The sequence below is a fragment of the Mytilus edulis genome, chromosome 5 (assembly GCF_963676685.1).
Source record: "Mytilus edulis chromosome 5, xbMytEdul2.2, whole genome shotgun sequence".
Lineage (NCBI taxonomy): Eukaryota > Metazoa > Mollusca > Bivalvia > Mytilida > Mytilidae > Mytilus > Mytilus edulis.
Genome location: NC_092348.1, coordinates 5,455,803 through 5,468,702, shown reverse-complemented (window position 1 = coordinate 5,468,702; position 12,900 = coordinate 5,455,803). Strand labels below are relative to the sequence as shown.

Genomic DNA, 12,900 nt, shown 5'->3' with positions numbered 1-12,900 from the left:
TAACCTCAAGTTTCCAAAATACAAAATATTCTATAGAAACACGAAACATACGGTTCGCTACTGACCCATAGAGGGTGAGTGAAATCCATAGGGTGAGGCTGTAGTCCGAATCTCCTTTGGCTTCAACTCAACCTCTATGGTCCTTAGGGGGGCAGTAGTAAACTGTAAAATGAGTTTATCACACACACAGGACTTTTTCTGATGAGTCTTGTATAGAAAAAGAAACAAGGAAACACAACACTAATAGATAACGTCACCATTAACAGTGCACAATAAAAAATCAATTTACCAAATTGCCTTATTTGCAAAATTTACATTGTATATGCAGTTGTTCCTGTAGATTTAGCTGCAATTCTAATATGACGTGCTTCTTTCTCTTTATGCATAAATCCATGCTCTAAATCTAAGTCCATTTTTTTTTTTTGCACATATTGACTACTGCAGAATAATGAATTAAATGATGCACATGTTGTTACTAATTCATTTATTATGACTGTAAAGTGTTGCATTCTGAAATTGACATATTTGACCTAGATACGACAACCGTGCTGGCTGTTCAAAAACTCCTCCCTCTGAAAAATAACAGTGACAACTGTTTGCTTCTTTACACATAAAAAAGGGAGGTTCATGGAAGAGCACACACAATCACTTTACCCTTATACACATCGGACATAGAAATTACCTTAATTGTCCTAATCAGAATCAAAATAATTGATGCAAGCTATACTTTATTGTAGTTCTAACATGGGTAGGCATTATATTCGTGTTATTTTAGCCTTCACTATCGCTCGGTATAGCTCGGGCTAAAATAATCACAAATATAATGCCTGCCCATGTTAAAATTACAATAAAGTGTAGCTCGCATCAATTATTTCTTAAATAGCTGGAGCCTCAAGTTTTAGAAAAATAACATATTTAGTTAACATATATAAGTGAAGTACAAATTTTCTGTGTTCTTGATGTTATTATGGTCTATGTAAATCTATGTCTTTTGTAGATTCAAAATATTTTTGACCTTTTTGTGTCCTCATGCATGCTAGTAAACATTTATTGATAATTAAAGGTACATGGTGGTACAAAACCTTCAGACATTGTAAAAAAGGTTCAGTTAGCTGAAGTAGTTGCCATGGATAATGCACAGAAGTACAAAAACATGGACACTGTATTGTTCTTTGATGAAGCTAATACAACTGAAGCCATTGGTGTTATAAAGGAAATCATGTGTGACAAATCTCTCGGAGGGAAACCAATTAATCTTCACGAGAGGTTGAAAATAGTGGCTGCTTGTAATCCATATAGAAAGTAAGTTCTATATTAAAATATGTTTCTTTATTTTAACCACTTTTTACCTAAACCACTATTTAGGCTTATAACTTTCAACTTTCTAATCAGACACGAAAATTTTATATGTTTTAACCCTTAGACTACTATGCCTGACTATTGTTGTTCCAATAAAGCAGTCCGCTACTGCTACGCCCGACTAAAGTCGTTTTTAAAACTCGTTTGTTTACACAGTTACTATGGAATGGGCCGAGTCAATATTTATGAGATTGCAGCAGTTTCGACTTGTATGGATTCTTATTGGTTAAAAATCTGTGTTCTTTCGATTGTCTCTTGACTTTAAATGACACAAAACAGGATTTGCGATGTTTATCATTGCGCCTTTCAAATGTGAATCAATATTGATCACTGACATTGATAGATTCAAAATTTAAGTTTGTCAAGATTTTTTATTGATGAAAGCTATTACAATGAACTTGACGTATAAATATATTTGTACATGGAAGTAAAAGTCAGTGCAGTGAAAGTCAGAGGAAAATACAGGAAAATAGTTGCATAAAAAAGGCAGTTGGTCCGAGCAGAAACTTTTTTCTTTTGATAATCACAATGGAACAAGTTCTTAAAAGAGATTTTTAACTATATTTGGTTCAATTCTGAAGTCATGGATACTTTTGTAAAGTTTTTACATTGATGGATTCGTTAATAAAACATGAAAAAAAGTGTACCTTTGTTTACCTCTATTTGCACCTGTACAGGTAAAAAATGACCAGAGACTCACACAACAATTAAATAAATAAAAAATACAGAATCTAACAATCCTTTTTTATTTAACTTTTATTGATGAATATTCAATATTTATAAAGATACAGCAATTGTAAGTGAACATATGTCAGTGATTAAAATTTTATTCAGCAATACACAAAAGTACAATAGAAATAAATGCATCAGTCTAAGGGTTAAGACAGCTAGAATGATTCCTTTCTTTGTTCTTTACTCATCTTGCCAATAGATATGTAATATGATAAGAGAATATGCTGTCTAATTGATTTTTATATGACCGCAAAATTTGAAAAATTTTTCGTCGTATATTGCTATCACGTTGGCGTCGTCGTCTGCGTCGTCGTCGTCGTCGTCGTCGTCGTCCGAATACTTTTAGTTTTCGCACTCTAACTTTAGTAAAAGTGAATGGAAATCTATGAAATTTTAACACAAGGTTTATGACCACAAAAGGAAGGTTGGTATTGATTTTGGGAGTTTTGGTCCCAACATTTTAGGAATTAGGGGCCAAAAAGGGCCCAAATAAGCATTTTCTTGGTTTTCGCACTATAACTTTAGTTTAAGTTAATAGAAATCTATGAAATTTTGACACAAGGTTTATGACCACAAAAGAACGGTTGGGATTGATTTTGGGAGTTTTGGTTTCAACAGTTTAGGAATTAGGGGCCAAAAAAGGGCCCAAATAAGCATTATTCTTGGTTTTCGCACAATAACTTTAGTTTAAGTAAATAGAAATCAATGAAATTTAAAAACAATGTTAATGACTACAAAAGGAAGGTTGGTATTGATTTTGGGAGTTTAGGTCCCAACAGTTTAGGAATTAGGGGCCAAAAAGGGACCCAAATAAGCATTTTTCTTGGTTTTCGCACCATAACGTTAGTATGAGTAAATAGAAATCTATGAAATTTAAACACAAGGTTTATGACCATAAAAGGAAGGTTGGTATTGATTTTGGGAGTTTTGGTCCCAACATAATAAGGGGCCCAAAGGGTCCAAAATTAAACTTTGTTTGATTTCATCAAAATTGAATAATTGGGGTTCTTTGATATGCCGAATCTAACTGTCATGACTGTGCATGTAGATTCTTAACTTTTGGTCCCGTTTTCAAATTGGTCTACATTAAGGTCCAAAGGGTCCAAAATTAAACTTAGTTTGATTTTGACAAAAAATGAATCAGGTTCTTTGATATGCTGAATCTAAAAATGTACTTAGATTCTTGATTATTGGCCCAGTTTTCAAGTTGGTCCAAATCGGAGTCCAAAATTAAACTTTGTTTGATTTCATCAAAAATTGAATAAATGGGATTCTTTGATATACCATATCTAACTGTGTATGTAGATTCTTCATTTTTGGTCCTGTTTTCAAATTGGTCTACACTAAAGTCCAAAGGGTCCAAAATTAAACTTAGTCTGATTTTAACAAAAATTGAAATCTTGGGGTTCTTTGATATGCTGAATCCAAAAATGTACTTAGATTTTTTATTATGGGCCCAGTTTTCAAGTTGGTTTAAATCAGGATCTAAAATTATTATATTAAGTATTGTGCAATAGCAAGTCTTTTCAATTGCACAGTATTGCGCAATGGCAAGAAATATCTAATTGCACAATATTGTGAAATAGCAAATTTTTTTTTAATTAGAGTTATCTTTCTTTGTCCAGAATAGTAAGCAAGAAATATCTAATTGCAAAGTATTGTGCAATAGCAAGATTTTTTTTTAATTGGAGTTATCTTTCTTTGTCCAGAATCAACTTAAATCTTTGTTATATACAATATACAATGTATATTCACTTTTTACTACCAACTGATAAATTAAAATAATCTTTACCATTTAGTGATAACAAGCAGTTTTTTTACATCTTAATATTTTATGATGTATTTAAATGAGTAGTTATTGTTGCAAACTCCATTAGAAATTTTAATTGAGATTAGTTTTGGAATAAGGGAAAGGGGGATGTGATTAAAAAAATTGGGTTCAATTTTTCTCATTTGAAATTTCATAAATAAAAAAGAAAATTTCTTCAAACATTTTTTTGAGAGGATTAATATTCAACAGCATAGTGAATTGCTCCAAGAGAAAACAAAAATTTTAAGTTCATTAGAACACATTCATTCTGTGTCAGAAACCTATGCTGTGTCAACTATTTAATCACAATCCAAATTTAGAGCTGAATCCAGCTTGAATGTTGTGTCCATACTTGCCCCAACCGTTCAGGGTTCAACCTCTGCGGTCGTATAAAGCTTCGCCCTGCGGAGCATCTGGTTTTATGTTGGCTTGCTGTCTCATTACTGTATACCAAACATATTCATTTGAAATTCACATTGATATAAACCTGTATACTGATATATAGATATTATTTACTTGTATTTTTGTAGACATTCTGATGAGTTGATAAAGAGATTAGAACAAGCAGGACTTGGTTATCATGTAGATGCTGACAAAACAACAGATAAACTGGGTAAAATGAGAAAAATATTTATTATAGGCTGATCAAGTACGAGTGTTGCAATGCTTTGCAGCATTTTATCCGGTTAATCAAAAACTAGATTAGATGAGATTTTTGTTAAATTTTGCATAGGAATTGCATTGCTATACGAGAGGCAGTATGTGACACCTTTCTTTGTCTGATGCACTTTTGAAAAATAACCCTCATAACACCTGAATGGCTGTTCAGCTCATGTGACCAATAGCCTCAGAGGAGATATATGGTTTTTGACATTTCTGAGTCATTCAGTTTGTCAGTCATTTTCATTTTTATTTGCTAACAAATAAAGTGCAATATTGAATTGCAATCATACTTGGATATTTGGTCACATATAGTCAGAGGAAGATCCATGATGGTTTTGAGGTCAATATTTTAAATTTCAAGGTCAATGTCACTAAAAAAAAAAGACTGGAATTTGTATATAAAAGTTATTTATGGATTCTAAATCAAATACTAAATGTGGGATTGAAACCTAAATTGGATAAATATTTGCTTATAATTATAGGAAAATGCCTATTGATTTTGATGTCAGTAAATTTTAGGTCATGGTCATATTTTCTTAAAAAAAGTTTTTTTTTTTTTTTCAATTAATGTCTAAATCCCCAACTAAAAGCGTCTCCCTTTATATAGGGACATTGGGTATGTGAGCTTATTCACCTAAGGTTCTTATTATTTTAGGGCGTGTACCAATGAGAAGATTGGTATACAGAGTTCAGCCACTCCCACAAAGCATGTTGCCTCTAGTTTGGGACTTTGGACAACTGAAAACAGAAGTAGAGGAGATGTACATAAAACAGATGGTCCGTAGATATGTAAGTATTGACTGGTTTAATGCTTAAATCTATAATAATTATTCAACAGTTTAAAGAATATAAAGTAAAACGAGGATATTCTTAACATAGCTTTACACAGCTTGATATTAAGTAAAAGTACAAGGTTTTAAAATTAGAATTAATTTGTACTTTGGCATTTAATCTGTTCATATTGTATTGTAGGTGAAGAATGGAGAACTCCCTGACATTCAAGGATTGGAGACAGTCTTAAGTAAGATACTGACTGTATCACAAGACTTTATGAGACAACAGAAGGTAATTGTACTAATATACTCAATAAATATTACAGGAATAATGAAAAACTTTACATGTAGATTTATGAAGATAAACTGGCTTTCCAAAATTTGGTCTTAATCTTCAAGAAACTCTTCTCCCATGAAATCTAGAGGCAGATTAGAGCAAACTACTTCTCAATCATCCTTAGAACATATTAATTACACTTATTTTGACAATCTTTGCCAAGTTATGGGTAATGTCACAATGAGTGGAGAGATGTTATCAAGCTTACTTTCATCAAGCTTTAATCTGCTTAAGGGGAATAAAAAAGACCAGTATTAGGAGGATAAACAATATTTTTCTATATCAATGTGTAGAAAACCAGATAGGCTATACTTATCAAACCTCCATAAGGATATTGAACTAATGTTTGGCACAATTATTTGTATAATTAGTAGCCATATAAAGTTAAAATGTGGCTGACGTAATTACAGGTAAAACTGAGGTCAACAACTAAATAAACATAGAAAGATGGTTCTCTCAGATAGATATAGGAAGATGTGGTATGCGTGCCAAATGAGACAAATCTCCATCCAAATAACAATTTATAAAATAGTGTTTCCTACAGGTGGTTTTGGCGTGTAATGGCGCCCTGCCGCGATTTCTTGACGCCCTGCCCTTTTTGGGGAAAAAAATTGGCGCCCTGCCCTAATTTTGTCGTAATTCCTGACGCCATGCCTTTATCGTCGTAATTAACAACCGGTACTGAAAGACATATTTTATGAATACCGCTCGAGTTATTTCCCTTCAAAACAAAAGTTCACTAGGTCGCCATTTTGTAATCGATTTCGTAATCAGCTGATTAGCAAACTGCAATAGATTGAATAGTGAATACAGATACTAATCACGGGTCCTGATTGTATCCCCCAAGTCCCAGAAACATCGTTTTGCCTAGAAGATTAATGATAAAACATCGATGTGATGCTTAGATAAAAATTTTTTACAGCTGATAGATTTCTAATTTACATAATTTACATTGTTTGCATGGTTGAACAAGCCAATGAACGGTGATCATGAGACATTTGTCAAATTGAAAAGTAAAAATTCTTTGCAAACTATTTTTTAAATACAAATGCTTGACTGTACCTTAAATGAAATGAATAAAAATCCAAACTAAATTATTAAAAGCAGAATAATCCAGAAAATAAATGAATTCCTTGATCAAATGTTTTCTTTTGTTTACAAACATGTCACATGATCATTTTAGGCGGGAAAAATACTTGGGGAAAACACCTAAGTAACAGACAACTATGTCTGGCTATTTATAGACATTTAAAATAAACAGCTGATATGGTAGTGCCATGAAAGTAGTAAAACTTGTTGTATATATATTAATTTAATTTGGAAAAGGGTGTAGAGGGGAGGGGGTTAATTTGTAAAGTTATTTTTTTTTGTAATTTAATAAATTTTGGTTACTAAAAATGACCCTGGATATCAGGGAATGTGTCAATCTGTTTTTAGGGAAAAAAAGGAGGATTTGTCAATGACAAATGATATGACCAAAGCAATATTTTTATATACATGTATATGACATAGTGCTTTCTTGTTTTTAAAGAACTGATTTTGTTTTTAATTGTGTTTATTGTTTTAAATATTTCATATATATATGTTTTAAACACTTTTTCTTGTTTAACAATTTGTTTTAATGATTGATTACAGATGTATATGTCCTTTTTATAGTATTAAACTAGTATGTTTTAAATGAATCCATTTTATAGAAATTGCCTGTTTATGTTAAGTAAGTGCCCTAAAATTGTTGTCCATCGCGCTTAATGTGCCCTCTGAGCTAACAATTACCCTGCCCTTTTTAAAAGCTGCAGGAAACACTATAAAAGTAAACAACTATAGGTCAATGTACGGCCTTCAACACATGTATTTGGAATTAAGTCATAAAAGTGACAATGAATTTCATTGTCTATCTCAAAGGTAACTATCATAAACTGAAATTTCACTGTATTTCAGGATGAGTGTAGTTTTGTAAGCCTGAGGGATGTAGAGAGAGTTTTACAAGTGATGAGTTGGTTCTACAAACAGAGCAATGAGGACCAGTTGTTGTTTAGGAGAATGAGAGGTGAATTAGAGGATTCTGATTCAGAAACAGACTCAGATGATGAATCTATGGAAGATGTAGCCGTACTTCCACCACAGGTATATAATATAATTACCTCTGTCTTTTCCTTCTTTTCCTAACAAGAAAATAACTGTTTTGCACACATGCACTGTTAAGAACTAACTTTGAAATCAGCATATTTTATAATTCTTGTGTCACAGGTTTGATGAGTAAGCAGACATTATCAGTGGCGTCTGAGGAGAAGTTATCATCAATATCACAATGTTTAAAGAGACATCATCAAGCTTACTTTCATCAGCAGTATAACTGTATACGGGAGGAGAAAAGACCCGTGTTAGAATGATAAATAAATTAGCAGGTTTTCTTTGTATACATATTGTTAACAGGCGCGTAGCTCCCTATACGCTAACACGCAGTTGCGTGCACATCGATTCGGCAAGCAAAAAAAAAATGCCAAAATAAAAATTTATAAATTAATTATGGTTAAAGGAAACACATATGTTGTAACTTTTTAATTGATGAATTGTCATTAAATAACGGCATTTCAAAATAAACGTTTTATTGGAGATCCTGTAAAAATCGGACAGTAACTTGTATCTTTTACCAGATTTGAATTTATTATACTCAGTCTAAGACGTGTAGTTTCGGAGCACATTTTACAGAGTACGGCTTATCTGTTTGCGATGCGATGTACCAATCGACCATTAGATTTAGCGAAACCCTTTGATATTATTGAAAATATGCCGAGGCGATGTATTCGACAGACTACCAGAGCCAATCACTCTGAAAACACGCCAAAACAGCATTGGAAAGTCTCATTATATTTTGCGTTCACACACGTAGATCATATGATAATGGAATTGGAGAGTAGAGGGTGTCTGGTATTATCAGAAAATAGCTTCGTTGTGTCGTATCTCTTTCCTCGTGTTGTAGGAACTATAACCAACGAATAATTCTCAACATTGTCTGAGACATACAAAATGACCTGGCTTGTATTTGGCGAACAATTTCAATCGGGAGGTCGCCCGATGGAGAACACGTTCGCTGGTTTATAACATCTCGCGAGTGCTACCATTCAATCAGTGTATTAAGTCTGTTGAAAACAAATGTACGATCAACAATGAACAACGACAGGTTATAATCGCTAGCTTTACTGCATATTGATCGGGATTTCAGTGTGAATGTTGACAAAGTAATAGAGAAGTTCGTTTCTGCTTAGACCCAAAGACTTAGACCCGAAGAGCAGGTTTTGGTCAATGTTGAGTAAATTCTGTAATTCAAAAATGTGTTGTTTATCATGTTATGTATTAAATCAACCATGATTTACTCTATTCAGAAGATTCATGTATTATTAGTTTTACGTTCATAAATGTTTATAAGTCCTATCTACATGGAGCTCCTCTTTAAACTGTCCTATGACCGAAAAGCGAATTAAAGGGTCCCAAAATTTTTTAATTATGGTTAAAGGAAACACATATGTTGTAACTTTTTAATTGATGAATTGTCATTAAATAACGGCATTTCAAAATAAACGTTTTATTGGAGATCCTGTAAAAATCGGACAGTAACTTGTATCTTTTACCAGATTTGAATTTATTATACTCAGTCTAAGACGTGTAGTTTCGGAGCACATTTTACAGAGTACGGCTTATCTGTTTGCGATGCGATGTACCAATCGACCATTAGATTTAGCGAAACCCTTTGATATTATTGAAAATATGCCGAGGCGATGTATTCGACAGACTACCAGAGCCAATCACTCTGAAAACACGCCAAAACAGCATTGGAAAGTCTCATTATATTTTGCGTTCACACACGTAGATCATATGATAATGGAATTGGAGAGTAGAGGGTGTCTGGTATTATCAGAAAATAGCTTCGTTGTGTCGTATCTCTTTCCTCGTGTTGTAGGAACTATAACCAACGAATAATTCTCAACATTGTCTGAGACATACAAAATGACCTGGCTTGTATTTGGCGAACAATTTCAATCGGGAGGTCGCCCGATGGAGAACACGTTCGCTGGTTTATAACATCTCGCGAGTGCTACCATTCAATCAGTGTATTAAGTCTGTTGAAAACAAATGTACGATCAACAATGAACAACGACAGGTTATAATCGCTAGCTTTACTGCATATTGATCGGGATTTCAGTGTGAATGTTGACAAAGTAATAGAGAAGTTCGTTTCTGCTTAGACCCAAAGACTTAGACCCGAAGAGCAGGTTTTGGTCAATGTTGAGTAAATTCTGTAATTCAAAAATGTGTTGTTTATCATGTTATGTATTAAATCAACCATGATTTACTCTATTCAGAAGATTCATGTATTATTAGTTTTACGTTCATAAATGTTTATAAGTCCTATCTACATGGAGCTCCTCTTTAAACTGTCCTATGACCGAAAAGCGAATTAAAGGGTCCCAAAATTTTTTAATTATGGTTAAAGGAAACACATATGTTGTAACTTTTTAATTGATGAATTGTCATTAAATAACGGCATTTCAAAATAAACGTTTTATTGGAGATCCTGTAAAAATCGGACAGTAACTTGTATCTTTTACCAGATTTGAATTTATTATACTCAGTCTAAGACGTGTAGTTTCGGAGCACATTTTACAGAGTACGGCTTATCTGTTTGCGATGCGATGTACCAATCGACCATTAGATTTAGCGAAACCCTTTGATATTATTGAAAATATGCCGAGGCGATGTATTCGACAGACTACCAGAGCCAATCACTCTGAAAACACGCCAAAACAGCATTGGAAAGTCTCATTATATTTTGCGTTCACACACGTAGATCATATGATAATGGAATTGGAGAGTAGAGGGTGTCTGGTATTATCAGAAAATAGCTTCGTTGTGTCGTATCTCTTTCCTCGTGTTGTAGGAACTATAACCAACGAATAATTCTCAACATTGTCTGAGACATACAAAATGACCTGGCTTGTATTTGGCGAACAATTTCAATCGGGAGGTCGCCCGATGGAGAACACGTTCGCTGGTTTATAACATCTCGCGAGTGCTACCATTCAATCAGTGTATTAAGTCTGTTGAAAACAAATGTACGATCAACAATGAACAACGACAGGTTATAATCGCTAGCTTTACTGCATATTGATCGGGATTTCAGTGTGAATGTTGACAAAGTAATAGAGAAGTTCGTTTCTGCTTAGACCCAAAGACTTAGACCCGAAGAGCAGGTTTTGGTCAATGTTGAGTAAATTCTGTAATTCAAAAATGTGTTGTTTATCATGTTATGTATTAAATCAACCATGATTTACTCTATTCAGAAGATTCATGTATTATTAGTTTTACGTTCATAAATGTTTATAAGTCCTATCTACATGGAGCTCCTCTTTAAACTGTCCTATGACCGAAAAGCGAATTAAAGGGTCCCAAAATTTTTTAATTATGGTTAAAGGAAACACATATGTTGTAACTTTTTAATTGATGAATTGTCATTAAATAACGGCATTTCAAAATAAACGTTTTATTGGAGATCCTGTAAAAATCGGACAGTAACTTGTATCTTTTACCAGATTTGAATTTATTATACTCAGTCTAAGACGTGTAGTTTCGGAGCACATTTTACAGAGTACGGCTTATCTGTTTGCGATGCGATGTACCAATCGACCATTAGATTTAGCGAAACCCTTTGATATTATTGAAAATATGCCGAGGCGATGTATTCGACAGACTACCAGAGCCAATCACTCTGAAAACACGCCAAAACAGCATTGGAAAGTCTCATTATATTTTGCGTTCACACACGTAGATCATATGATAATGGAATTGGAGAGTAGAGGGTGTCTGGTATTATCAGAAAATAGCTTCGTTGTGTCGTATCTCTTTCCTCGTGTTGTAGGAACTATAACCAACGAATAATTCTCAACATTGTCTGAGACATACAAAATGACCTGGCTTGTATTTGGCGAACAATTTCAATCGGGAGGTCGCCCGATGGAGAACACGTTCGCTGGTTTATAACATCTCGCGAGTGCTACCATTCAATCAGTGTATTAAGTCTGTTGAAAACAAATGTACGATCAACAATGAACAACGACAGGTTATAATCGCTAGCTTTACTGCATATTGATCGGGATTTCAGTGTGAATGTTGACAAAGTAATAGAGAAGTTCGTTTCTGCTTAGACCCAAAGACTTAGACCCGAAGAGCAGGTTTTGGTCAATGTTGAGTAAATTCTGTAATTCAAAAATGTGTTGTTTATCATGTTATGTATTAAATCAACCATGATTTACTCTATTCAGAAGATTCATGTATTATTAGTTTTACGTTCATAAATGTTTATAAGTCCTATCTACATGGAGCTCCTCTTTAAACTGTCCTATGACCGAAAAGCGAATTAAAGGGTCCCAAAATTTTTTGCCTCGCTCCGCTCGGCAGTAGTTGCTTGCACATCGTTTTCTTCTAGCTACGCCATTGGTTAAATATCAGCTGCTGGACACAAATAGAAGGTATTTTGCTTGTTCGTCCACTTTCTTGCTATAAAAGGTTTGTATTATGAAAAGCAGTTGATATTTTACAATATCAATGTGTTATAAGCACAATAATCTATACATAAATGTATATCATATTAGCAGTATATCACACAAATTGATTGTTAATTCCTGAAAGTCACACCTTAAAAACCATTACCTTTATAAACTTGCATGTAATTTTATGAATCAATGTTTACTAACAATTTTAATTTCTGTACAATAGATAAATGAGATCACTAGATCATTGGTTCTTGCTCTTGGAGTTTGTTATCATGCTTGTTTAAAAAATAGAGAAGAGTACCGAGATACAGTAGCCAAGTATTTTAAACAACCATTACTTCTGGTAGGAGGAGCAAACCAGATTGAAGAGGAAATTTCAAAGTAGGTTTAGTTTGACTTTTTATGATGCTACCTTCTAATCTACATATTAACCCTTACCATGTGGGGACTATATTATTACGACCTTACTCAAAATACTGTTTTTTTTTGGCTCTAATGGCTGTCAATACTTTCAGAAGACAACTTTGTGACATTTATATAAGTGTCAAACCTCACGTTATTTATTGTCATGCTTCTTAGTTGTTATGGGAGTTCGCTTCTCAGTTTCAAAGTAATTAACTTTTCAAAACACTAGTTTATATTGATAGGGGATTATTAAAGGAATCCAAAGAGCAAAAA

General features: G+C 33.4%; 1 protein-coding gene across 1 annotated transcript in view; it reads left to right on the top strand.

Moving 5' to 3' along the window:
• Positions 1-12,900, top strand: part of LOC139525344 (E3 ubiquitin-protein ligase rnf213-alpha-like) — a 147,683-nt gene that overhangs the window by 65,360 nt on the left and 69,423 nt on the right. Inside the window, exons 38-43 of the mRNA XM_071320555.1 lie at positions 1,064-1,302; positions 4,432-4,514; positions 5,220-5,353; positions 5,537-5,629; positions 7,613-7,798; positions 12,446-12,603. Coding sequence (XP_071176656.1) covers positions 1,064-1,302; positions 4,432-4,514; positions 5,220-5,353; positions 5,537-5,629; positions 7,613-7,798; positions 12,446-12,603 — 893 coding nt within the window. The remainder of the gene's footprint in view (positions 1-1,063; positions 1,303-4,431; positions 4,515-5,219; positions 5,354-5,536; positions 5,630-7,612; positions 7,799-12,445; positions 12,604-12,900) is intronic.